Here is a 24,471-nt window from a genome sequence, read left to right as displayed (position 1 = left end):
GTGTTTAGTTCAAAGAAATTGCTCTGAGGGCATAAATACTATTTGTGTTCATTGTACTAAGAAGTTGATATCTACACTCTTACAGGGAATTTTAAGTAATGAGGTGGTTGAAAGGATACTGCACATGCAAGATATTAAATGTAAAATTCAAGAGAATACAAGGAAAGTTAATTCTCCCTAGCTGTGGTCCCCATTCCTCTTCCTTTGCTTTCTTACCAAGTTGCCCATGTTCCTCCATAAGTGCACTTCCACATATATGTATATGTTTGCTCTTCAGATAACAAATGGGCGCTTACTGTAAACTGTCCTGCACTTAGCACTACTCCCAGAAATGATTTTCTTTCAGCTCATAACCTATTCATAACCATCCTCATCAAGGATGTGCCATCATTTCTTGACATCAGTCTGTGGATGAACAGTTAGTTTGCAGTCTTTTCCCTTATAAACAATTCGCATGAGTACCCTTGTTCACACTTCTATGCAAACTGGTAAAAGTTAGGGTCCCTGTACAGTGTCTCAGAGGTCGAGCTCCCAGACAAGGATTGGCAGTTGTTCTCCAACACCAGTGCCCCTCTGAGAACTCATAAACCCAGTGTAGCCAGATGACTCCATTGCTGATACTTTGTCCAACACAAAGTATGTATTCTCAGTGTCATAGGTAAAATGATATCTGAGTCAATTTAGGCTGCAGTAGCAAAGTGCCATAGACTGGGTGGGCTGTAACCCATAGACATGTATTTTTCACCACCCTGGAGGCTGGCCCAGGATCAGGGTGCCAGAGTATTTGGATTTGGGTGCAGGCCCTCTTTCCAGTTGCAACTGTGCTCTTTTCCCTGTAGTCTCAGGAGGTTAGAAAGAGGTTTAGGAAGCCATTTGGGATCTCTTTTATAAGACCATTAATCCCATTAATAAGGGAACAGCACTTAATTATTTCCCAAGCCTCTACCTCTTAATTCCATCAATACAGGGTCAAGATTTCTACCCAGGAATTAAGGACAGGGGCACCAACATTGATTATATAACAATGTGCATGCCACAGTTTTGTTTTTGCTTTGGGGTTTGTGTTACTGGGGACTGAACACGGGGCCTTCACATTAAGCTAAAAGCTCAACCCTTATTTTGAGGTAGGTTGTCTCTAAGTTGCCAAGTCAGGTTGGGCTCAAACATTCAATCCTTCTGCCTCAGCATGCCAGAGGGCAGGGATTCCAGGCAGGCGCTACTACTCCAATCTCCACGGTTGTTTTCATATGCCTTCCTTCAATTGTGAGCACACAAGAAGCATCTTTTCATGGGTTCAAGCCATACGCTTATTTTTCTGTAAGCCACAGGAAAGAACGAGTCCCGTGGGGGAGAGGACCTTTCTTAAAGAATGTCTTCCAGACCTACATAGCTCTTTCCTCACTCATCTTTCAGAAGCTTTATGCCTGTGTTCCTTTTATATCTGTTCCCCTCCCTTCCCTCCCTTCTTACCCGACAGCCTTCTTCATGCTCCACTCTCATCCCACTGCCTGGCTGCATTGTCCAGAGCATCCAGGGTGGCAGGCAGGGACACTGGGAGAATCTGTGTGTCAGTGAGCACAGAGCAGCCGCCTCCCCCCTGACTCTGATGCGAGGAATTTTTTTTTAACTTCCACACAGGTATCTGCTAGAGGAAGGAAGGAGAGTAAATGAAGAGAAAGAGCTGGAATCACTCCTTCCAGAAGAAAGAGGTAAGGAGCCAGAGTTCCCTGGGCTCCTCTTTAAGAAGGAGGCCAGGAGAGAGGATCACACAGAGTCACCGTCACACAGGGAGTGGGAAGTGGCCTGGCATGTGTTGCTCCAGGACAGTGGAATTTGCACAGCATACTCAGGAGAGACCCTGTCTCCCTGATGCTCCTGGCCCAAGGTTGGTGACTGGGCAGTTTGAGAGCTGTGGGAGGGGACACAGCACCAGATCTGAGTATCTGGACTGGACATGAAAATGCATTTCCTCCTTCCTGCCTCTTCTGGCCCTGCATGTCTCCCCAGGAAGCAAGAGTGGCTGTAGATCCCCAGACCTGTGAAAGCCACAGCCCCACCTGGAAGCAGGGTGGTGTCCAGGGTAATCGTGGGAGCCCTGAAGATGTCCCATGGCTACTAAGAGCGCTGCAAATTGGAGGATCAGAGTGGTGGGCATGGTGTGCAGCCTGTGGGTCTTGATCCTGGGGCCCTCAGTGCTGGCTCTGGAAGGTAAGGAGGAGGAGGTGGGATACACCCACCTGCCAGGGGAGACAGATGTGTGCAGGGGGAGGGCTCCAAGAGGTAGAAAAGAGTGCAGACATTAAAGAGGGGGATCACGGGGATCATGAGGGACCTATGCCAGGTATTTCAGAGACAGGTTTCGGACAGCAGCTGAGCTTTCGCTGCCAAGTGAAATGGACCAGGGAGAGACATTCTTTGGGTGACCTTGGGGTGGATGGCTGCTTTGGCACTGTGTCCCTTTCTCTCTGGCAGAGGTGCTGCTGGACACCACAGGAGAGACCTCTGAGATTGGCTGGCTCACCTACCCACCAGGTGGGGTGAGTCCGCTCTTCAGTCGGAGCCCTGTCCCTCTCCACGGTCTTTAAATGAAGGGTTCAGGCAGGAAGCTCTGAGTACTTAGGTAGGCTCGGACTCCCGCTCTCTGGAAGAACAGGATCTCAGGGTCTCCCCTGTTTGCCTTAACTGTCATGAATTTACTCTCCATAGAGTAGACAGGTCCCTTCATTGTCACCCGACCTCCCTGCACAGCCCAGCAGCTAACCTTCTTCCGGCCCCTGCAGTGGGATGAGGTGAGCGTGCTGGATGACCAGCGCCGCCTAACTCGGACCTTCGAGGCTTGCCACGTGGCAGGGGCCCCTGCAGGCACCGGGCAGGACAACTGGCTGCAGACGCACTTCGTGGAGCGGCGAGGGGCCCAGAGGGTGCACATCAGACTCCACTTCTCCGTGCGGGCCTGCGCCAGCCTGGGCGTGAGCGGGGGCACCTGCAGGGAGACCTTCACCCTCTACTACCGCCAGGCTGAGGAGCCTGACAGTCCTGACAGAAGCTCTGCCTGGCACCTCAAGCAGTGGACCAAGGTGGACACCATCGCAGCCGATGAGAGCTTCCCTGCCTCCTCCTCCTCCTCCGCATGGGCTGTGGGTCTCCACAGGACTGGGCAGCGGGCCGGGCTGCGGCTGAATGTCAAGGAGCGAAGCTTTGGCCCTCTTACCCAGCGTGGCTTCTACGTGGCCTTCCAGGACACAGGGGCCTGCCTGGCCCTGGTGGCCGTGAAGCTCTTCTCCTACACCTGTGCCCCCGTGCTGCGGGCCTTCTCCTCCTTTCCTGAGACGCAGGCCAGTGGGGCTGGGGGAGCTTCCCTGGTGGCAGCTGTGGGCACCTGTGTGGCTCACGCAGAGCCAGAGGAGGATGGCGTGGGGGGCCAGGCTGGGGGCAGCCCCCCCAGGCTGCACTGCAATGGAGAAGGCAAGTGGATGGTGGCCGTCGGGGGCTGCCGCTGCCAGCCAGGACACCAGCCTGCACGTGGAGACAAGGCCTGCCAAGGTGAGAGCCATTTCCTGGCATCTGCCTAGCACTTCTCACCTGCCGCTGACCTTGCCTTCCTCTCCTGAACACCCCAAGCTTCATTTTGTCCCCCAAATTCAGAAATACCCCATCTGCAAAAAGGACCTGTGTTCCCCAATTTTATTTTCTGAGGCACACAAATGCCCACTCATCTGAAATTATCTGGAATCTTCTGGATCCTTCCACAGCAATCACTAAGAATCCCGGGGTTACAAGCTAAGAAGTGATGGCAACTAAAAGTTAAGCTCCTAGGTTATTGGTTAGGATCCTCTGTCGCCTTTTGCCACCTGGTTGAGCAGGGTTCCCTGGAGGGCCATGTGGCTGGGAAGCAGGCAGAGGCAGCAGTGGAAATGGCTAAGAAGACTGACTGCAGAAGGAGGTTATGCAACCCAGCCCGGGACACCCACAGCTGGGCTGGCCCTGCCTACAGCCCCCACAAGCCTCCTTTCTGTCCCAGTGACACAGGATACCTCTCTGCTCCTGGGAAGAGATGGGCATGGGGGACGGGGTTCGGTCTCAGGAGGGAAAGAGGATCCACTCTGGGGAGCAGAGGTCTGTGTGCAGGTGCATTGGGAGCTCAGGGTGGCTGGGTGCCGTGAGTGTGATGCCCCCTTTCCCTCTGGCTCCTCAGCCTGTCCTGCGGGGACCTATAAGGCCTCAGCTGGGAATGCCCCCTGCTCACCATGCCCTGCCCGAAGCCAGGCCTCTGACCCTGCAGCCCCCATATGCCCCTGCCTTCTGGGCTTCTACAGGGCCAGCTCTGACCCACCAGAGGCTCCCTGCACTGGTGAGTCCCCCACTAGCCCAGCATGGAAAAGACCTGGGGGTGGGAGGGGAAGTTGGGGTTACACAACACTGGGGGTGTAGCATTTGAACTTGACTTGTCTTTCTCCTGTTTCCTTGGTTTCCTTTCTTCCCTGCCCTCCCTCTACCTCCCTTTTCCCTCTTGCCTCCTCTGCTTTCTGCCTCTCCTTCCTGCTCTTCTGTCTCCTCCCTCTGGGCCATCTACCCTCCTGAGCTTCTTTCCTCGATCACCTCCTCCCACCACTCCTGCCTTCTTGGCTTTGCCCTTGCCACACCCTCTTCCCCCCAGGACCTCCCTCGGCTCCCAGGGAGCTTTGGTTTGAGGTGCAAGGCTCTGTGCTCATGCTGCACTGGCGCCTGCCACAGGAGCTTGGGGGACGAGGAGACCTTCTCTTCAACGTTGTGTGCAAGGAGTGTGGAGGCCCTCAGGCGCCTAGCAGTGGCAGCATATGTCGCCGATGCAGGGATGAGGTGCATTTTGACCCCCGCCAAAGGGGCCTGACTGAGAGTCGAGTGTTAGTTGGGGGGCTCCGAGCACACGTGCCCTACATCTTGGAGGTGCAGGCTGTCAATGGTGTGTCTGAGCTCAGCCCTGACCCTCCCCAGGCTGCAGCCATCAATGTCAGCATCAGCCATGAAGGTGAGCCCTTTTCCTCGACATTGAGGACACCTTGCCTCAGCTCCCCAGTACCCCCTTTCTCCACATCTGCCCCCCATCTGGGCTTCATTCAAATCCATAGTCTGAGCTCCATACCCCCCCCAACCCTACAATTCAGTCCCCTCTGCAGTCCCTGTGGTACACCAAGTGAGCCGGGCAGCCAACAGCATCACCGTGTCCTGGCCACAGCCCGACCAGGCCAACGGGAACATTCTTGACTATCAACTCCGATACTATGATCAGGTGGGCAGAAAGAAGGGGAGGGGTGCTGCAGCAGGGCTGGAGGGAGCAACAGGGGCTGGTGTCTGAGGGACGCACAGAGAGATGCCAAGGCCCTGGAGCACAGGAATGGGTTTGAGAGCCCCGAACACTGAAAGCGGTGGAGGGGGAGCCTTGAGGGTAAGGGGCAACAGAGGCCTAGCCAGCCAGACAGAGTGAGTGGCTGTGCCCCCCAGGCAGAAGACGAATCCCACTCCTTCACCCTGACCAGCGAGACCAACACTGCCACTGTGACACGGCTGAGCCCTGGCCACATCTATGGCTTCCAGGTGCGAGCACGGACCACTGCTGGCCATGGCCCCTATGGCGGCAAGGTCTATTTCCAGACGCTGCCACAAGGTGAGAGGAGGGCTAGGCAGGCAGGGGCGGCTGGAGGGATGGTGAGGACTGGCCAGGACTGGCCAGTGTGCTCCAGAGGCTCTGGGGCAGGAGGGTATGGGACAAGTGCTATGGCTGACCCCTGGCCTTAGGGGCCCATCTTCAAGCTTAGGGGATTTCTGGGGAGAGGGTGGGAGAATTGTGAGTGTAGATATGTGTGTTATTCGTGAATATGCGCTGGGCGTCCATGTGGACTGTACAGGTTGTGGGTACAAGTGAAGGACTGAGTATGCAGGTGCATATGTGCGTGTGTGAGAGTGGCATAGAGTTTGGGGAGAGTACCAGCCTGTGTGCCTGTGTGTGGTTGTGGTGTAGAGCTCAGGTGTGTGCCTGTGTGTGTGTAGCTGTGTGTATGGGGTTGGAGGTAGGCATGTCCTCGTGTCTGTGCTGCATGTCCATGTACCTTGCGTTGTGTGCGCGCCGCCATGTCGGTGCTGTGCACAATGGCGTGCGTGTGCGCTCATGGGTGAGAGGCCTGGCCCCTGTGACCCAGGTGCTGTCCCTCAGGTGAGCTGTCCTCCCCACTCCCAGAAAAGTTGTCTTTGGTGATTGGCTCCATCCTGGGGGCCTTGGCCTTCCTCCTGCTGGCGGCTATCACTGTGCTTGCCGTCATCTTCCGACGGTGAGGCCCCCGGCGTTCTTGCCCAATACCCTGGCACCATTCCTGTCCTAGAAAACATCCTTCTCCCATGGCCCAGACCCTGTCAATGCACAGGTGGGGAGGAGTGGCTCAGTGGTGTCCCCTCCTTTCCGCGAGCCTGGCTGGGGAGCAGTCTGCCTAGCAGGATGGGCGGGGCAGGCAGCAAAGGGCAGAAATAAGGACATCCTTCCAGGGTGCTGGTTTGTCCCTTAGGAAGCAGCGTGGGACAGGCTACATGGAACAGCTACAGCAGTACAGCAGCCCAGGTGGGGGCAGCGAAGGGGAACTGGACGGGGTTGGGGCACTTGGGCAGGGCAAGGTTGAGGGGGCCTTTGAGGCTGCCTTGTGGAGGTGAGGGGGCATGCCTGGGGCGTGTGGGCACCTGGGATTGCACCCCTCTCATAGTCCCCTTACCCTGCAGGACTTGGGGTAAAGTATTACATTGACCCCGCTATGTATGAGGACCCCTGCCAGGCCGTCCGAGAACTCACCCGAGAAGTCGACCCTGCATATATCAAGATTGAGGAGGTCATTGGGGAAGGTACTGCAGGGACAAGGAGGGCCTGGGAGGGCCTGAGGATCCGTCTCCAGCTCCCTTGGCCAGGGCTCCTCTAGGCCCAGGCTCCCCTGACACCACCCAACCTGCATTCTTTCTCCCAGGCTCCTTTGGAGAAGTTCGTCGGGGCCGCCTGCAGCCCCAGGGACAGCCCGAGCAGGCTGTGGCCATCCAGGCCCTGTGGGCTGGGGGTGCTGAGAGCCTGCAGATGCCCTTCCTGGGCCGGGCTGCGCTGCTGGGTCAGTTCCAGCACCCCAACATCCTGCGGCTGGAGGGTGTGGTCACCAGGAGCCGGCCCTTCATGGTGCTGACGGAGCTCATGGAGCTTGGGCCCCTGGACAGCTTTCTCAGGGTCAGTCCAGCCTGGGTGGGGGAGGGTCCTTGGGGGCAGGAAAGCTTGGGGTTCTCCCTTCCTCCAGGTGACAAAGTCCTCTACCTTGGCCACCTCCCGTGGTGGGCTTCATCCTCCTTCCCAGGACATTTTCTGCTTCCCAAATTTGCCATCTGCCCCCACCTGCCTCTCATGCCAGTGTGTGCTGGGCAGCATGTCCAGGTTCCCGTTCCTGGTGCTGAACTCCGCCCCTTGCCCCTCAGCAGCGAGAGGGCCAGTTCAGCAGCCTGCAGCTGGTGGCCATGCAGCGGGGAGTGGCGGACGCCATGCAGTACTTGGCCACCTGTGCCTTTGTGCACCGTGCACTCTCTGCCCGAAGTGTGCTAGTGAACAGCCATCTGGTGTGCAAGGTGGCCCGTCTTGGCCGCAGTCCTCAGGTGAGTGTGGAGCCTGGGGACTCAGCATCCCTCTGCAGGTGCTGGAGCATGAGCTGGAACCTGGGGTGGGTTCCTGGGGTCGGAGTCTCCGTGCCTGGGGACTGGAGGCTCACCTGCTTGAGAGGGGAGAGAAGCTGGGGCGAGAGGCAACTGAAGGATTTCAGAGGCCGAGGCAGAGAGAAGGGAGCAGGGAGGGAGAAGACCTGCAGAGCTCTAGCACCAGCTCCTGCCAGTTCCCTAACCCCGAGGAGGCACAGGCTCCGGGACCAGCACAGCTCAGCACCAGTCTTGACTCTCTGGGCCTGGCCTTGGGACCAGCTCGTATTCTACCTGCCTCAGCTTCTGCATCCTTTCATGTGAGAGCATCCAATGGTGCCCGAGGTGACCCCGTCACGCATATCTGAGCACAGCAGACTCAGTTAACGTGACTCGTGGTAAGATGAGGCCTAATTTGCTTTTGGCTCCGTCTCTCAGAGCTCAAGCTCTTTGCTCCGCTGGTCAGCCCCCGAGGTTGTCGCACACGGAAAGCACACGCCAGCCAGTGACGTCTGGAGCTTTGGGGTCCTCATGTGGGAAGTGATGAGCTATGGAGAGCGCCCCTACTGGGACATGAGTGAGCAGGAGGTGAGCTCCTGATCCCGGGGCTGCTTTCTCCACCCCATCCCTCCTAGGCGCATGTGTTCTAAGATTTCCCTCCTAAAACTCGTGGCTGGCATAGTCCATAGTTTTGAGTGTCTTCCCTCTTCTGCCCCATGCTGCACCTGGTTCCCGCCCACCCCCTCTCCCAACACTCCCCGGTACCAGCCGTTGCTTCCCACCATCCTATGCTTCCCCCGATCCCCAGGTCCTAAATGCAATAGAGCAGGAGTTCCGGCTGCCCCCGCCTCCAGGCTGTCCTCCCAGACTACATATGCTGATGCTGGACACCTGGCAGAAAGACCGTGCCCGGCGGCCTCACTTTGACCAGCTGGTGGCTGCATTTGACAAGATGATCCGCAAGCCCGACTCCCTGCAGGCTGATGGGGGAATGCAGGACAGGTCTGGATCTTGGGGCTTGAGCTTGGGAGAGCCAGGGAGGGTAGATGCAAACCCAAGGAAAGCTGAGGAGAGAGGGCTAAGATGAAGAGGAGACCTTGACCTGACCTTGACCTGCTTCCCCCTCCTCACCCTAGACCTTCCCAGGCCCTCCTGAACCCTGTGGTCCTGGACTTTCCTTGTCTGGACTCGCCTCAGGCCTGGCTTTCAGCCATTGGACTGGAATGCTACCAGGATAACTTCTCGAAGTTCAGCCTCTGTACCTTCAGTGATGTAGCTCAGCTCAGCCTGGAGTAAGCAAGGGGAGGCATGTGGGTGGGCAGATGCTCTGGGCCCCAGGTGAGCGGGCGAGTTTGTGTTCTTGGACCTGATCCACTCCCCTCCCCGCCCCCCAACCAGAGACCTGCCTGCCCTCGGCATCACCCTGGCTGGCCACCAGAAGAAACTGCTGTACAACATCCAGCTCCTCCAGCAGCATCTAAGGCAGTTGGACTCAGTGGAGGTGTGAATGTGGCCTGGGCAAGAAACTGTGCATCGATAATCTCCAGGACCCAGATGGATGCAGGGCCAAGGAGGGATGTGTGAGAAGTGAGCCAGGCTCCATGCTCACCTCCATGCCTGCCACACTCAACCTGGCCCTCGCGAAATCGGAACTGTGTTCCTCAGTCCTCCACCCCTCTACTGGCCACCCCCACATTAAAGGGAAAGAAGGGAATTTGCAAGTTCAAGTGTGTCCAGGCCTCAGTCTGCAAGGAGGGGATAGGGAGGCCCTGGAGGAGGGTCAGAGTTCTAGGCAGGGTGGCCAGAAGACGAAAAAATGCGGAAGAGGGGCAGGGCAAAGACAAGGAAATGGCTTTATTGAAAAGTGGAAGGTACAAGACTCAGGCCAACTTCCCCATCCCTGGGGTGGTACCTCTCTCCCTCTCCCACACTCTCTTCCACTAGCCTGGCCCTTGTCTAGAGCACCCTGGGAAAGAATCCTTCCCACTTATGACAGGGGGTTGAGACAGGTGCTTGAGAAGGTGAGCCTGTCTTTAAAGTGCTCTGATGTGCAGGCGGACGTCCATACAAGAGTGAGGAATGCTCGATGCAGGGAGGACTGCAGACTGTTTCCTTTTCCCCCAACTGAGGGAGTTTTGAAGACCTGGAGCTGTTATTTCTGGCTTGCATTCCTTGACATTCATGCCACTCCCCTTTTCCCTCCTGGACCTGGGAGTTGAGACCTAGGTTTTCCTTGTTTTTTTCTGTGTTGGTTTGGACTTGATGCTACAAGAGCTAGTGAGCCTTCAGATCTGGTACTCCCAGCCCTCCCCATCTTCCAAGCCCCTGTTGATCATGCCCCGTAGATCCCTGCGGAGGGTTCCTTGCCGAAGTCTTTTCCAGTTGGTGCTGCTACGGGAGGTACTACGAGACACTGAGGGTGAAGGGAAGGACAATTTTTCCCCGAGGTCTTTGTCCCAGTCCTCACAGCAGGCTATGTCCTGGGGCTGAAAGGCCTGCGCGTAGTGCCGGATTCGATGCCGGTTGAGGTCCTGCCTGTCTTCCACTCTGCGGAGTAGAAGAAGACTTGAGAGAGAAGGAATTGTGGAGCAGAGGCCTAGACCAATGCTTGTGTTCTGTCAACTCCCAATGCCATCTTTATAAGCTTTTCTCCTTCTATGCAGCTGGGGTGGGCATGGGGAATACCAGGCTCAGGAAACAGCTCTGAGCACACTTTGAGGGGTCCAAGCTCCTAAAGGGGCACCTTCCTCAACATCTGCAGCCCAGTCAATGGACGGGGTCTAGGGAGAACATAGACTTCCATAGGATCCCGGGGTTCAGGGAGTTGTCCAAGCAAAAGGTCACCATGCCACGGTGGTCATGCAAGGACTGCCCAGCCCAGTACCATTGCTTACCGAAGGAACCAGCGGTCTCCTAGCCCATATTCGCGCCCACAGATCCCAGAACGAGGCCACAGGCAGCGAGGCAACTTCCGCTCCAGCATCACGGTGGTGGCTACCACCTGCATGTGGGTACAGAATGGGACATTAGACAGGAGGATGGGTGCAGACTGAGAAGAGGGTGGGGCATCCCAGGCAGGTGGAGAGCAGCTTAGCAACAGCAAAGAAATTCAGGAGCTTTTGGCTTCCTGACAGTGGAGAGCAGCACTGATCTGGAACAGTAGGGTGAACAGATTTAGACTTTCCAGGGGAGAGAGTCAATGAGACTCCAGCCGCACAGTTCTCTGCCAGTGACAAGATGAGGCAGGATAGGCCTGGGGTTCAGGTGGGATGCAGGAGACCCTCCCAGGAAGAGCAGGAGGCCTTGCTCCAAGGTGACAGGGGGAAAGCAGAGCAAATAGGAAGAGACTTAAAAGATCTCAGAATATTCTGACCCTACATAAAAACCATTTGTAAGTGTAAACCTCCTATGTAGAAACCTATTGCTAATATAATTTCATGAGGAAAATATTGCCCTGAAAAAATTCCTTTGATCCAGCTCAGGTTTTATTCTGTTTTCTATACAGCATCATTAAATGCCTTTCAGTGTTTGGAATTTCCATTTTTCTTTTGCTGAAATTACTTTTGTTGAGATAAATTTTTCCTAAGCATATCTTAAAATAAGGCTTTGATTCATCTAATTGTCTTTCATGCCCATCACGATGATCTGACTGAAGATAGTTTCTGCTACTATTGGAAGTTTTTATGGCATTATTTTTAACACTTCCAATTTTTCTGGGTCAAATTTTGCAGCCTGAAATATTACTAAGACAACTTCACAGCCTCCTTTGGAACAAAATACACTGATTCAGTTTCAGCCAACATTAGCTTTATTTTTGTTCATTGTTCTATAAAATCCTAAGGTTTTATCTTATTAGTTATTTACTTAAATTTTGTAGCGCTGGTGACTAAACCCAGGGCCTTCACACTGAGCTACATCCTCAAATCATTTTTTTGTTTTTCATTCCCACGAGGAATTCCTTCTAGACATTCCAGTAACGCTTGGCGATAATGCTACCCAGTTCTTCTGCGCACGTGGCATTATGTTCCAGATTGTGCGATAAATACCAAACACGTGTAGGGTCAAACTATCCTGCTGCTCTCTGAGCATGGCCAGTTCCTGGAGAGGAAGGGGATGCCTCGCACTAACCCAGCTGCCAGGGGCTCACCTGGGCCCTCCAGAGCTCATCCCGTTCATGAGCCACTCGCCAGTGGGTGTCGCCCATCATGGCGATGAGGAGGTTGAGCATGAGCAGTGCGGCGATGATGGCAAAGGCAGCATAGGTGATGCTGTACATGAAGGGCAGATCCACATCATAGTTGGCTGGGCCATCGATGATGGTGAGGAACAGCTCAAAGGTGCTGAACAGTGCCATGGGGTAATCGTAGAAATGGCCCAGCTCGTCAGGGTCCTCTGTCTGGAAGATGATATAGAAGGCTGCTCCACCCAAGGGGGTGAGAGTTACCATGGCAACTGCATCATGACTACCACAGCCAGCACTCTGCTTCCTACTTCTAGCCCACTCCCCTCATCTCCAGCATCACCACCTGAGCTCCACACTTCACAGTTTGAGTTCTTATGTTCCCTTAGAGTCATAGGACCCCAAGCGCCACCTCCCTGATTCCCGTTTTTCCCTCACCCCTGAGGAACATAATATCCTTTCCTCAGACCTTGCACAACCTCCTCTGATCTCTGCCTGGCCTTCTGTTTCCCTTCCTTCTCCAAGTTTAGCCAGAGGCATTCTTCTGTTACCACCTCTCCCTCCATGGCCCCCATGCTGAACAGGTGATTTACCTGAAGCAAAACCCAGGATGACCACAGCCATCAGCCAGCAGAATCGCATAAGGTCACCAAAGATCATCTAGAGGGAAGTGGAATCAGAGAGAACATCTCATATTTCCTGAGCAATTGCCCCATCTAAAGCTAGCAGATATAACCCTGATAAGTTTAACAGCTCCATGTCCTAGGTCAGGGGTTAGCAAAGTGTGGCCTGCAGGCCAAATCTACTGGTCTGTTTTGGCATAGCCCATGCCCTGAGAATAGTTCTAACATTTAAAAAGATTGTTTTAGAAAAAGAAAAGAAAACCAATATACAACAAAGATTATGTATGGCTCATAAAGCCTGAAATATCCATTCTGAGGCTCTTTCAAGAAGGGTTTGGCAACACTTGGTCTGGGACCTTTCTCTAGGAAGCATGGGGAGAGGCACTGACCTTCTGGATCATGATGGTAAAGGGGCCCAGCATCTGGAATCCTCGGGCAAAATACATGACGTTGCACCAGCCCAGCACCAGGGCAAAAGACATAGGCACTACCTCTCCATCTGCATTGGTGAGCCGCATCACCATGGTCACCAGCACCATGAAGGCATAGGTGACGCTAGGGGGAGCAGGACAAGGTGTGATGACAGGAAGACTGGGGTTCTCCTGAGGACATGACAGCCAGGGTGTAACTGGGACAGTTCCCATACATTCAGAGATTCAGCCGCCACACACTCAGTACACAGGGTCACGTGCATCCCTGGAAAAGGATCTATGGGATTTAGGTTCTCGGGGCCTCGGATTTCATGGGCTGTCGTGAGTGAGAGGAAGGCGACTCACATAATGACATGGAATGGCCCCCCGAGGATGGTGTGTCCAAAGAAGTGAATGACTCCCAACCTGAAGATGTCTGGAATCTGGAGAGGAGTCAGGGAGACAAAAAGACACCTCCTGACCAGAGCTCAGATCGGTTGCCTGGAGCCATCAGGCTCCCTCCAATCCCATCCTCACCTTACCTCTACCAGCAGGATGATCATAGCCCCAACCACGCTCACCAGCTCCCCCACCAGCCGGAGGTTATCCTCAGGAGTCACATAGGCCTCCTGCGTGGGAATTGGGTGGTCAAAGCACACAGGGCTTCTATGCACTCGCCCTTCCTGCCCCAGTGCCTAGAGCCAATAGTTTTGTCAGATTCTTTCTAACCTACCAGGTCCCACTAACTAGGTCTCATCTGTCTCAAAGTCTGCTCCTAGACGTAATGTGTGTGTTCCTGTGTGCGTGCACCATGCCCATGCATGGGAGAGCTGAGTGACGGGGAAAGTTCGGGATAAGGACAGGAAAGTGGGACCAGACTGAGAAAAGGCACGAGGCAGTGTCCTGATCTGCCCATCTGCGACTGGTAGGGTGTTACCTGAAGGAGCTTCTGCTGAAGGAGTGTGTTGTCCCGGGGGCTGGTGTGGTTCGTGGTCCTGGGCTTGAGGGGGCGGTAGACACAGCACACGGTGAAGCAGATGATGTAGAGCAAGTAGACTGCACCCAGCATGCAGAAGTAGGGCCGCCCATACCTCTTCCACTTGAGGCTCACCAGCTCCTTCACTGGGGTCTGATCCAGGATCTGGCGAGCCTGCAGCAAAAAGAATAGGTCAGGCAGCCCCTGGACACCGGCACCTTGGCCAGAAGCTCTGCTGTGAAGATCTCATACTTCCCGCTTCTTGGTGGTGACGATGAGTTCCAGCAGGGATTGCTCATCCCCTGCAGAGTCGATCTCTGTGAGGTCATAGAGGGTGGAGGTCAGAGGCCCGTATGTCCACTGAATGCGCTTTCGCTGCTGCATCAGGTGGTGGAACAACTGAGGGAGGTGGATATAGATGGTCAGGTGTCAAAGGCAGAGAGCATCCCTCAGAGGATGGAAGGAGCCTATGTTCAGGGAACAATAGCACTGGAGAGGCTGGTGGCCATCAGTTAATGACCACAGCCTTTGGAGGGCAGAACTCATGTTTACTCTGACAGCTAGGTTCATCTTGCTCTCCCATGACTCCCTGCAGAGCTCAGAAAGGGAGATGAATGGGGTTAAAGGGATGCTACTGTGACGAGGGCAGGTGGTCCTGGGCATTACAGACAATCCCAGCAGTGACGTAGGCTGTATAAGCCCCCAACACTCAGGCCAGAGCAAATGGACAGGAAAGGGAATCGGGTGAGGCAACAGAGAGATTGAGAGAGACATCCCAGGCTGATCTCAGAGTGGGGTCTAAGGTCATGTGTACTCCCTGCCAGGGCCAGCAGGGTAGGCTGAGAATCCTTAGGGAGATGCGTCAGGGCTGGGCAGCCCCTCACCACAGTGTTGCCCTCCACTCCAGCCAGCTTGAAGGGGGTCAGGCCCTGGTGGTTGGGCATAAGCTCTAGGCATTGCAGGTGGTCCCTTCTGTCATAGGACAGCAGCAGGTTGTACATCTGGCAGGCGAAGGTTTTGTTGGGCTGCAGGATGAGGATGTGCAGCACGGTGTTTCCTGGGGAGAGCAGGCTCTCATGTGGCCACAGGCCTGCTTTCCCTGATGGCCCCACTCCCACCTTGCATGGCCTGTCCCCCTCCTCCCAGCACAGCCCCTGCAACATCCCAGTATCCATCCCCATCCAGTTCCTACCCAGTGAGTCCTGGGCCCGGATGTCAGCGCCGTGCTCTATGAGCAGCCGCACGATCTCCTCACTGCCCACGCAGGCTGCAAAGGACAGAGGGTGCTCCCCTGGGGACACAGTGGGATCAGTGGCAGGAGACAGCGGGGTCCCAGGATGAGAGGGGCAGTGTCCCCAGGTGAGTGCCTCCTCCTCCCTACACCCAGGCTGTGTGTTGCTGACCCTTGTCCAGCAGAAGCAGAGGAAAGGACAGTGCCGAGCTCGTGGTGGCACTCAGTCTCTGGCTTTCAGTCCTGCAAGGGCTGCTCCATTCTGACAGACAGCCCAACCTACCCCACCCTTTGCCCCACCTGCTCTTCTCTTTCCTTTTCTCCCAGCCTGGCCCAATGCCTACCATAGTAGATCAGGTTGTTGGAACTGCGTTGGAAGGCGACGCCTGTAGCCCTGGCAGAGACACTGGCCCCGTGGATGAGCAGGGCATGCACCAGGTTCATGTTCTGGTTCATGACAGCGATGTGCAGGGCAGTCTGACCTGGACAGAGAGAGCTGTCAGTCCTTGGTTTGTCTCCAGGACCCTGCAGGGATCCCTCCCATTTGTACCCGTGCTCTTCTTCCCTTGGGTGTCTTGCAGTGGAGGACAGGAGCCTATGAGTATTCAGGGTTCCTGGGGATCCGACTCCCTGCTCCCATCCCTCTAGTCCTCCTGCAGTTCAGACAACAGGTGCTCTAGTGATGTGCACTCAGGATTGACAAGGAGCTAGGGAGACTGCTGGGGAAGGGCATGAAAGGGTAGGGATTCTCCAATGTCCTCTCTGGTTTTTCCAAATTATCCGCTCTTGAGACTGCTGATAACACACAGCAAACTAGTCTTCTCTCCGTTCTAGGATTCTGGACCCTCACCTTCATACAGCTCGGATGTCATGGGTTCAAAGACCAGCTCTGGGGCTGCCTCCATCAGCACCATGGCCGCCTCCAAGTTGTCATAAAGGGCCGCTATGTGCAGCGCTGTCTCCCCCATGGCTCCTGGTATCACAGAGAGAAGTCCTATGCTTACTCTGGGCCAAGGGAAGGGGGCAGTGCTGACCCATGGGAGGACCCGGCTGAGGCTGACCCGGAGATGGGCCTGAGGCTCTGTTCCTTACCTCTCTGGTGCACATCACAGGCCTCATACTTGAGCAGCTTGCTCAAAGCCTGGACGTCATTTTCTTTGGCAGCTAGAAGGAGAGGAGACTCCCAGATCCTACCAGGAAATGCAAGGAGAGAGGTGTGACAGTGAGCATGCCCAGCTGTGGAGCAGAGTGAGGACTTAGGCTCCGAGACAGGTGCCCCCAGGTCCCTGAGCAGGGCAGGGAGGGCGGGACAGCACCAAAGCACTGAGCTCAGCTCTTCCTGACTAGTCAGTTAGCTCCAACCAACTTTCTGTCCACTCTTTTGAGTTCTAACTGGATTGCTGTCTGCCTGAGCACTGGGACCGAATGTGCTATGCAGTACATGTGCTGCCTGCGCACATCAGGTGAGGAAGAAAGATTCTACTTAAGCATGTGTTCACCTCCTGACCTGTTTACCCTCAGCAGGTGTCCTGAGATCGGCCTCCAGGATAACCCTTGTTTTGCAAGGACTAGGAGTGTAAGGAGTTCCTCCAGCATACTTGTGGAGGAAGTCAACATGCAGCAGCCAGCAGGCTTCCTCCTGTTGTTCTGCCTACTGAAGCTTTTCGCCTGAGTTCTTTGATTCTAGCACTTTCCTCCTCCCCAGGACTACAGCATCTTTAAGGTTCAACCCAAAAGCAACTGGCAAAAGCCTTGCTGCAGCAGGCTGTATTTTCTTGTTCTCTCTCTCTCTCTCTGCCTCCTCCTCCTCCTCCTCCTCCTCCTCCTCCTCCTCCTCCTCCTCCTCCACCTTCTGTCCCTGGTTATCCTTCTCTCTTTTCTGGCTTCTCACATCTTAGTTCCTACAGTCTTCCATCAGGATCTGCTGAGCATTTATAAGAAATGTCAACTCTCAGGCTCACCATTAGACCTAGAAAATAAGACTGCAGCTTAAGGAAAACCTCAGCTGATCCTTTTGCATATTAAAGTCAGAGAGGCATAAATCAAGTCAGTAGCTGGAGTGTGGTCACTGCATGGGAAGCATTTGCAGTGATAAATCTGAGGCAAGCTCAGGGATTTCCATTTTCAACAGCACACACACACACATTACAGCTCAGAAAGCAATGTTCTCCATCACTCTCAGACCTGCTATCTATAGGGCTGAAATGACACTTTATCTCCACGATTGGCACCTATGAAGATATAAACTGCAATAATAATAGATACAGAGAAACTAGAGAATCCAGTTTGCCAGATTCATTCATTGAATTTCATCAGGATCTGAATGAATCATTCTTCCTTTTTCTCCAGCTTACAAAATTTAAATTTGTAGGTTCTGTTTCTTTTTCCTGGTGCCTCATCTTTTCCTATTAACTGCTTTTCACTTGTTTCAGGCAAAATCATCTTCTCTAACTCCCCAGACAAACTCTCTAGTCTTATTCCAGCAATGGACTACAAATCTCTTATAAAGTCAGAACTTGGCCTAACTAAGACACATCCATTTTTTTGTTTGTTTGGTCCATTTTCCCTGTTGGCCTGGAGCTATGTGGTCTTTCTGTGAGCACGAATGTAATAACCCTATTTATCCACTGATGGCCAATTATGTGATATACAAAATGACATCTACAGGAGCTGAAGTGCTGACAGTGGCAAGAAATCTAGTGTGAGGCTGGGGGTAGAATGGAAATGTGGCTCATATTTCCCTCTAACCACAGCCCCCACTTGCCCCAACAGGTCCCTGGGGTCACTGCCACTCCCTGTGTACTCAATAGCTAAACTTTTGTCTCCATTCATTCTCTTCCGTTTTGTCCCTACTAATACTCATGAATTCATGTGTTCATTCTCCAGCCCAACATTAGCAAAATATCCTCCTAGACACTCTCCCTGCACCCTATCTCCACCTAATCCACGCTCTTTGGTACTGCCACAACAATTTTTACAATGGCAAATGCAGTCACAGCTCCCAAAAGTCCAATGGCTCCTTCAGTGCTCAAGTGTCAGGAACATAGAGGTCCTTCAAGGTCTTTGTGCAACTCTTTTCCCACCCTCTGCTGCTCCCACTCACTCCTTACACTCAGCATTTTGGTCTCACCACAGGTCTCAGCACCGTGGAGCGCACAGTTCTCCCTGTGCCTGCGCCCACAAGGCTCCTTCTCCCTAAATCAACTCCCCCAGCCAGCAATTGTTCATTGTCTGCTCTGCCCTCCCATGCAGGGGAGAATGTCTAGTGTGCAGTGGCTACTCACTAGTCCTAGCTGTGGAATGGATGAATCAGTAGCAGTGCCAAAAAGTGGTTTGGCTTTACTGCCCCTCCTTATTACCTCCATCAGCCACCCCTAAGCCAGCCTTAAGCAAACATATAATCTAAGTGAAAGACAGTATGCTTGGTATGCAAGCCCAGAAGCAAAACAAGTTTTCTGCACCACCTTAACTCCAACCGTTTGGCCAAACCCCTCCTCTACAGATATTTTAGAGCCAACACTTCCCTTCCTCACCCTTATACATGCACACACATCGTCCCCAGGATGTTTTCCACCCTCCTTTGACCTTACTTTTATTCCAGTGTCTTGCACTATGTGTTGTAATCAGTATCTGTCTGTCTGTCTGTCTGTCTGTCTGTCTGTCTCTCTCTCTGCACTAAGGGTCCAGAGATTTCCCCTTAGGTTCCTACACATCTCTGAAGCTTGCAAATGTCCTCCACATGCCTCTGTGAGTTCCTTCACTCACCTCTACTGCTATCCCAGTGACCCTCGGAAGACCTAGGGTTGCTAGATTTGCCAAGTCAAAGTACAAGTTGCTGAATTAAATTCCAATCTAGTACACACTATTTTAAAAATATGTAAGTATGCCCTGTACAATATTTGGATCATGCTTGCTTATTCCAACAAGTTATTCTTTGTTTGTCTTGTCTGTAGTTCAAACTGAAATAGGTGTGTTGTATTTTCCCTGGAAATCTAGTAGACCCCATTCTAGATGAAGAAAGAGCTTATAAGCCAACACAGCAAGGTTCCTAGAGAAATGGCCTCCTCTGGTTGCAAAGCCCAGAATCCAGCAAAGAGGGCTGCCAGTGTGGGATGGAGTCCCATGGTTTGTATCAGGAAACCATTACTTGCAATAACATCAGAGGGCCGCAAGGGGACAGAGGAGAAATCTCTCACTGAAGTTCCTGGCAGTGAGAAGACAGACCCCAAACACCAATACCTGGGCTTTGGAGTGGAGAGACAAAGAGCACCAGAGTCCTGCAGATTCTCCAGTGCAGCTCACCACAGGAAGTTAGATCACAACTGTGGTATGGGTGGAGCCACTGGCTTCTAGAGTGTAGAGGAAAGAACAGCACAAAATATCTTTCCCAGGACAGTTTCCCATCACAGAGAATTATCCTGCCCAAAATGTCAAAGATGCCAAGGTGTAGAAATTCTAAATTAGAGGTGCAATTATTCCTAACCCATTACATAAATATTTTTCACATGAAGAAGAATTAGAAATTCTCTCTACCTCCAAAAAGTTTTTAACATTATTACATATGCAACTAAGAATTAAACAAAAAGTTGAAGCCATTTTAGTTCCCATTGATTAAGTAGCACAAGGACATTGTAGAGCAAATCTGAGATTATAACAATATGAATGGTATTTCCAGGCCTAGAATAATTCGTTCTTCTGGGTAATTATAATTTGAACAGTGTAGTTCAGTATTGGGCTGGTGGAAACTGAACTGTGGGGTTTCTGGCACAAATCTAGTACATGTTTTGTTGAATAAAGAAATCACTGATTACTCACTTAGGGCTGCCTCCAGGCAACCAAGAGAGAGTCTTTTCTATCCTCCTCCCAGTCCCCTGCCTGAATCCCGCCACCATTTGTTCCTTGTTCTCATGCGCAATGCACCTGTATTGGCCATAGACAGGAGTCAAATTTTGTTCTAGGCACTGGACCATAAGAGAGGAGGCAGAGTCTTGAGAAAAGTTTGAATGCAAAGTTTAGGGCTACAAAATCCCCAGAAATCAGATCTACACTGTTCATCTGTTCACCTAACAGAAGGAGACAGAAGCCCGGAGCTCTGAAGTGGTTCATCTAGGGAAGTCAGAGGCAGAGTTGGAATGAGGGGCCCATTAGCTATCTCTCTGTCCCCGTTCTCCATGCTAATCAGAGTTGGAAGAGAGCACAGAGGGGGACCGTGTGGGCACACATGGGTGCCATCGGTGTCTCTGCAAGCACTGTCTCAGCACACGGTGGCCCCTGGGTGAGATTGGGAGCGGTCACACGGGCATGGCCTGGTAAATTCAGCTCTGTTAGGAGGAAGTTGATGGCCGCTCCAGCTCCTGGCATTATTCTAGTTGCCTTTTTACTGCTATTTTTTAACCGCAATAATCCCATTAGTCAGATGTGCTTTCAGCACACCCCAGTCACCATTCAGTTTTGCTTTCTACAGGCTTCTTACACAAGCTGTGTAATTCTACTTTTCAGAAAAGGAAACTGAGGTGACATGGCAAACTGTTGCCAGAAGATCACACAGGGTTAAAAGGCAGACACTTTGGCCAAGAGCATAGCCCCAGGCTCTTACCACTTAATTATGTGGTTCTTCTAGTTTTATGACTCCTCCTGGTTTTTCTTAGGAGGTTGGGGGCAAGTCTGGAGCAGTGACCACAGGTGAAGGTAAAATCAGTCATGTGAGGGGAGGTGGCATCCACCAGGCACCTGTAGCCTACCTCCCCTCCAGTCTGGGCTCCTGGCATTGGGATGAGGAAGCCAGAACCAGAGAAAGTAGCTAGTTAGAGGGCTGGAGCGGGGCCATCTTCTAAACTGCGAGAACTCCTTAATACATGTAAGTACAGACATGTATGTGCGTATGTGTTTACCCAAGCAAGCAGGACTTCAGAGTACACAGGAGAATCCCAAAGCTTAGTTTTCCCAGACCCTTCTACCACATGTATTCACATAGCTACTTACATAACAGAAACGCAAAGTGTAAATAAATTACAGAGTACAATGAAAGAGTGATGATAAGAAAGCAGACTTTTTTGAGATGAGGGAAAGGGATCTAGGGAATATTGGGAGGATAAAGGATTTAAAATTGATCAAGATATGAAAAAAAATATATGTATTTCTCAAAACAAATGTAACTATTATGTGTTGCAAACATACACTTAAAAAAATAAAAACCATAACAAATCCTTCGGCATGCCCAGCTTTCTTCCTGGGGAGGAACAGTGTCAGCATGGAGGTGTGGGCAGTCAGGATGGGAAACACCAGTGCACACTCTGAAGCTCCAACACACCCAATCCCAGCTGAAATCAGATGCTCCAGCTTCCTCCTCTGCTCCCTTCACCCTTGTTAGTATCCTCTGCGGCCCTTACCACAGTCTCCTTTAATCCACACACAGTTACCACTCCCAGAAATGAGGGGACAGGTTCCAGGACACCAGACCCCATGTGTGCTAATGTCCCTCCTCTACAGTGGCATGGCATTTTCATATCATGTGTGCACATCCTCCTGTACACTTTAGAACATCTCCAGATGACTTACAATACCCAAAAGAATGTCAGTGTTACATAAATAATTGTTACTCCGTATTACTTAGGGAAACAATAATAAGGAAAAATGTATACACAAATGCAACTGTTATGTGCTTAAATGGGTAGTACATGTCCATAATAACGAATCTTTTTTTTTTTTTGAGTATTTTATCTCTGAGGTTGGTTGAACCTGCAGAAGTGGAGGGCCACCTATAAATGCATACTGGCCTGTTCTGCCCATCAGAACGCAGGCTCCTTGAGAGCAGGAAATGTTATATTCGTTCCCACAACCCTAGTGGAGTACCTTATGCTCAATAAACATTTCAGGCATTAAATATCAGGAAATGAGAAAGCTCAAACCAGAGGGAGAGGTGATCTAGAAGTGGGAGAAAGTGGAGAGTTCAGATTGGACTCCAGAAATGTGGATTTAAGGAGGGGCTACATGATTGAGACCAGGGAAGGCTGAGTCCCTGGTCATCCTGCAGAGACCTCAAAGCCTTCCCTTCTCCTTGGCCATCTTCTGCACCAAGGAATCCACTGACCCCATGGAGAGCTCTGGTCTGTGTCCCTGGTAGGCCTTCTGACCCCCCTCTTAACTCTCCCCAGAGCTCTTACCTGCCTCATTTATGTGAGGATAACAAGACTTACCTGCCTGGTCTGTGTTTGGGTTTATGAGCTAGGTTGGTAACGGTAGCTAGTGCCGAGTTCTCAGTATCTTGTATGTTCCTGTCTCTCATCAGCTCACCTTCATCTGTCCATATTGTTCTTACTTACACAGCTGTCCCATGTGTATCTCGAGATTTGGCTGGATAGACTGGAAAATGCCCCTTCCAGGCAACTGCAGCTCCCTCCGGGAAGAACCCACCCCAAGAGGAGTCAAAACTGTGGGTTCCTGGTGTCCAGAGAGAAGAGGACCAACAAAGTAGAAGGCTAGGGGATGATCAGGGAATGGAAGGGAGGTCTCCTAACTACATCAAGTCTTTCTGGCCCAGAGCTGCAGAGGCCCACCAGATAGTCCTAATAAGAATTGGGGCAGACAGTGCAACAGCCTATTCTCAGCCAGGCTGTCTGCCAGGGCCTGAGTCTACCACTGTGTCCTCGCCTCACAGCAGGGGCACACAAAATACCTCCACCTTCAAGCCCCAGGCCTTTCTGTGCTTGTGCTTGGTGCCCCCAGCCCCAGGGTTCTTGCAGTGGGAAGGGGATGAGTAGAACCAGTGAGGACCTATTCTCCAACACAATGCCATTCTGTTGCCCTAAGACGTCAGCAGCCAGACATGTGCCTGGCCCCTAGTCTCCCAGGCCTAGGGGGAGAGAGGTGGGTGGCTGGGGTGAGAGACAGGAAGCCGCAGCTCCATGAAGGGGCACATGCCAAGCCCGTAATCCTTGAGCAAAAGAGGAAGAGACCCCAGGCACCCTTCTGTTGTGGCTGAGGCAGCCCCTGCTTTCAGAGATGGAGAACAACTCTAAGATACAAAAATTTCAGGCTTTCCCATGTGAATAGAAGTATTATCTCCCTCCTTAGGAACTCATAGTAAGCCCCTAAAGTCAGGACTTCTTCTAGCTAACCATGAGCTAGACAGAAAAATCCATTAGAGACCTTAGGGTGGAGAACATGTGTAGGGTGCCGTCCAGATTCCATGAATTTCCTCTCCTGCTCCCAAATCCAACTCTAAGCTGCCATGGTGGCGGGGTGTTGAGTGAGTCTATGGAAATTTTCAGGGCTTATAAGCAAGAAGTCAGCCTTCCTTAAAAACTCACACATCACCTGTCCTGAATGAGAGCAGTCCTGGAGCTCATCTGGTTTTGGAACCAAGTACCCGTGCCACCTACCCCACCATGGAGAGAAACATTGCAGGACTGGTCTGAGCTCTTTTGGTCTTCATAATACTTCCCACCTTCCCCCGACAGTGCCTGGAATACAGTGTGGTGTTTGGCAAGGTTTGATTGAGATAAATACCCAGGAACTAACACTATTTTCACATTCTGTCTAATTTTGTAGCTCTGTGCATTCTTAGCTCTTTCTCTGCTGTTTTCATCCCATCACTCCCTCATTCGTCCATACATATGTTTCTGTGGAGAGACTGTTCTAGGGACAAGGAACAGAGGTAGGGGAGGCATTGTCCCAACCTGCCTGAACCGTTTGGGTGGAGAGGCCATGATATCACAATCCTTATGAGGCCCAGCTAGGTGCCTGGCCATTAGAACGGTACTCAGAAGTTTCCAGAATTGAACTGACACTCCAAGATAATGAGCACCTGGGCCAGGCAGCCCCTCCTTTCCCACCTGGTGTCCTGGGCAGCTGGCCCTGCAGGCCAAGACTCCTGAGACACAGGGCTCCCAAGGATCCTCTAGGCTGGGAGCTCAGCCAGGTGTACCAGGCAAAGATGGGAGGCAAGGGGGCTGCAAGCCTGAGCAAGGGGCTGGAGCAGAGGTGAGCCTTACCTCTTTTGCTGCAGCAGGTTCAGTTCATCTCGGCTTTGAGCCCAGGAATCTTGTCTGTGAAACAGTCCGCAGAACTTGTTCCATAGGCAGAGAATTAACCCTTTCTCCCCGGGCAAGGACAACCCCATGGAGTGGGAGGTGGACACCTTGGGGGACTGAGGCTGAGGCTGGACCCCCACTGGGCTTGGCCCTGGGGCCGCATCAGTCCCCCCAGCAGCCGGCCTGCCCTCTCCCTGTAGAGGTCCCGTCTCCTGTTGCTCCTGTGAGGGCTTCCAGCCAGCCGATAGGCAGTCTGCTAAGGGCTCAGAGCGCGCTCCACTTAGCAGAGCTGGGAATCACTGGGCTCGTCAGCAGGAGCTCCTGCTGGGAGAGAGC

The 24,471-nt window shown here is 52.6% G+C and overlaps 3 protein-coding genes across 8 annotated transcripts in view; 1 reads left to right on the top strand and 2 right to left on the bottom strand.

Moving 5' to 3' along the window:
- LOC101708490 (uncharacterized) overlaps positions 1 to 1,487 on the bottom strand; it is an 11,817-nt gene extending 10,330 nt beyond the window's left edge. The window contains exon 1 of the mRNA XM_013078003.2: positions 1,471 to 1,487. Coding sequence (XP_012933457.2) covers positions 1,471 to 1,487 — 17 coding nt within the window. The remainder of the gene's footprint in view (positions 1 to 1,470) is intronic.
- The window catches only part of LOC106007508 (ephrin type-B receptor 6), a 16,959-nt gene extending 5,736 nt beyond the window's left edge, over positions 1 to 11,223 (top strand). For 2 of the 4 annotated variants that reach the window (XM_087207599.1, XM_087207600.1), the window contains exons 2-18: positions 1,639 to 1,709; positions 2,008 to 2,208; positions 2,473 to 2,537; positions 2,781 to 3,543; positions 4,196 to 4,351; positions 4,658 to 5,008; positions 5,145 to 5,269; positions 5,482 to 5,644; positions 6,191 to 6,305; positions 6,537 to 6,589; positions 6,745 to 6,864; positions 6,984 to 7,231; positions 7,474 to 7,647; positions 8,122 to 8,271; positions 8,492 to 8,685; positions 8,820 to 8,975; positions 9,082 to 11,223. In XM_087207599.1, coding sequence (XP_087063725.1) covers positions 2,109 to 2,208; positions 2,473 to 2,537; positions 2,781 to 3,543; positions 4,196 to 4,351; positions 4,658 to 5,008; positions 5,145 to 5,269; positions 5,482 to 5,644; positions 6,191 to 6,305; positions 6,537 to 6,589; positions 6,745 to 6,864; positions 6,984 to 7,231; positions 7,474 to 7,647; positions 8,122 to 8,271; positions 8,492 to 8,685; positions 8,820 to 8,975; positions 9,082 to 9,190 — 3,042 coding nt within the window. In that variant the 5' untranslated portion in view covers positions 1,639 to 1,709; positions 2,008 to 2,108 and the 3' untranslated portion in view covers positions 9,191 to 11,223. The remainder of the gene's footprint in view (positions 1 to 1,638; positions 1,710 to 2,007; positions 2,209 to 2,472; positions 2,538 to 2,780; positions 3,544 to 4,195; positions 4,352 to 4,657; positions 5,009 to 5,144; positions 5,270 to 5,481; positions 5,645 to 6,190; positions 6,306 to 6,536; positions 6,590 to 6,744; positions 6,865 to 6,983; positions 7,232 to 7,473; positions 7,648 to 8,121; positions 8,272 to 8,491; positions 8,686 to 8,819; positions 8,976 to 9,081) is intronic. The other 2 variants (XM_087207602.1, XM_087207601.1) reach the window with 2 other exon arrangements.
- Positions 9,520 to 24,471, bottom strand: LOC101717032 (transient receptor potential cation channel subfamily V member 6). 3 transcript variants are annotated; one of them, XM_004860515.4, is made up of 15 exons: positions 24,097 to 24,471; positions 16,196 to 16,293; positions 15,954 to 16,076; positions 15,448 to 15,585; positions 15,065 to 15,163; positions 14,757 to 14,929; positions 14,125 to 14,271; positions 13,834 to 14,046; positions 13,439 to 13,525; positions 13,263 to 13,339; positions 12,876 to 13,041; positions 12,457 to 12,523; positions 11,831 to 12,099; positions 10,578 to 10,684; positions 9,520 to 10,230 (listed from the first exon to the last, which is right to left on the bottom strand). In XM_004860515.4, the coding sequence occupies exons 1-15, from the start codon at positions 24,222 to 24,224 to the stop codon at positions 9,969 to 9,971; spliced, it is 2,154 nt and encodes a 717-aa protein (XP_004860572.2). In that variant the 5' UTR covers positions 24,225 to 24,471; the 3' UTR covers positions 9,520 to 9,968. The 3 variants fall into 3 exon arrangements, with proteins under 3 accessions (XP_004860572.2, XP_012933465.2, XP_021096592.2); XM_013078011.3 differs by having other exon boundaries at positions 15,065 to 15,139; positions 24,097 to 24,430; XM_021240933.2 differs by lacking the exons at positions 12,876 to 13,041; positions 13,263 to 13,339; positions 13,439 to 13,525 and having other exon boundaries at positions 24,097 to 24,430.

Source organism: Heterocephalus glaber, unplaced genomic scaffold (assembly GCF_053883595.1).
Source record: "Heterocephalus glaber isolate CG9 unplaced genomic scaffold, H.glaber_assembly_v1.0 deba00000818, whole genome shotgun sequence".
In the NCBI taxonomy this organism is placed as follows: domain Eukaryota; kingdom Metazoa; phylum Chordata; class Mammalia; order Rodentia; family Bathyergidae; genus Heterocephalus; species Heterocephalus glaber.
Note: the sequence above shows the minus strand (reverse complement) of the source record. Positions and strands in the feature narration are given on the sequence as shown.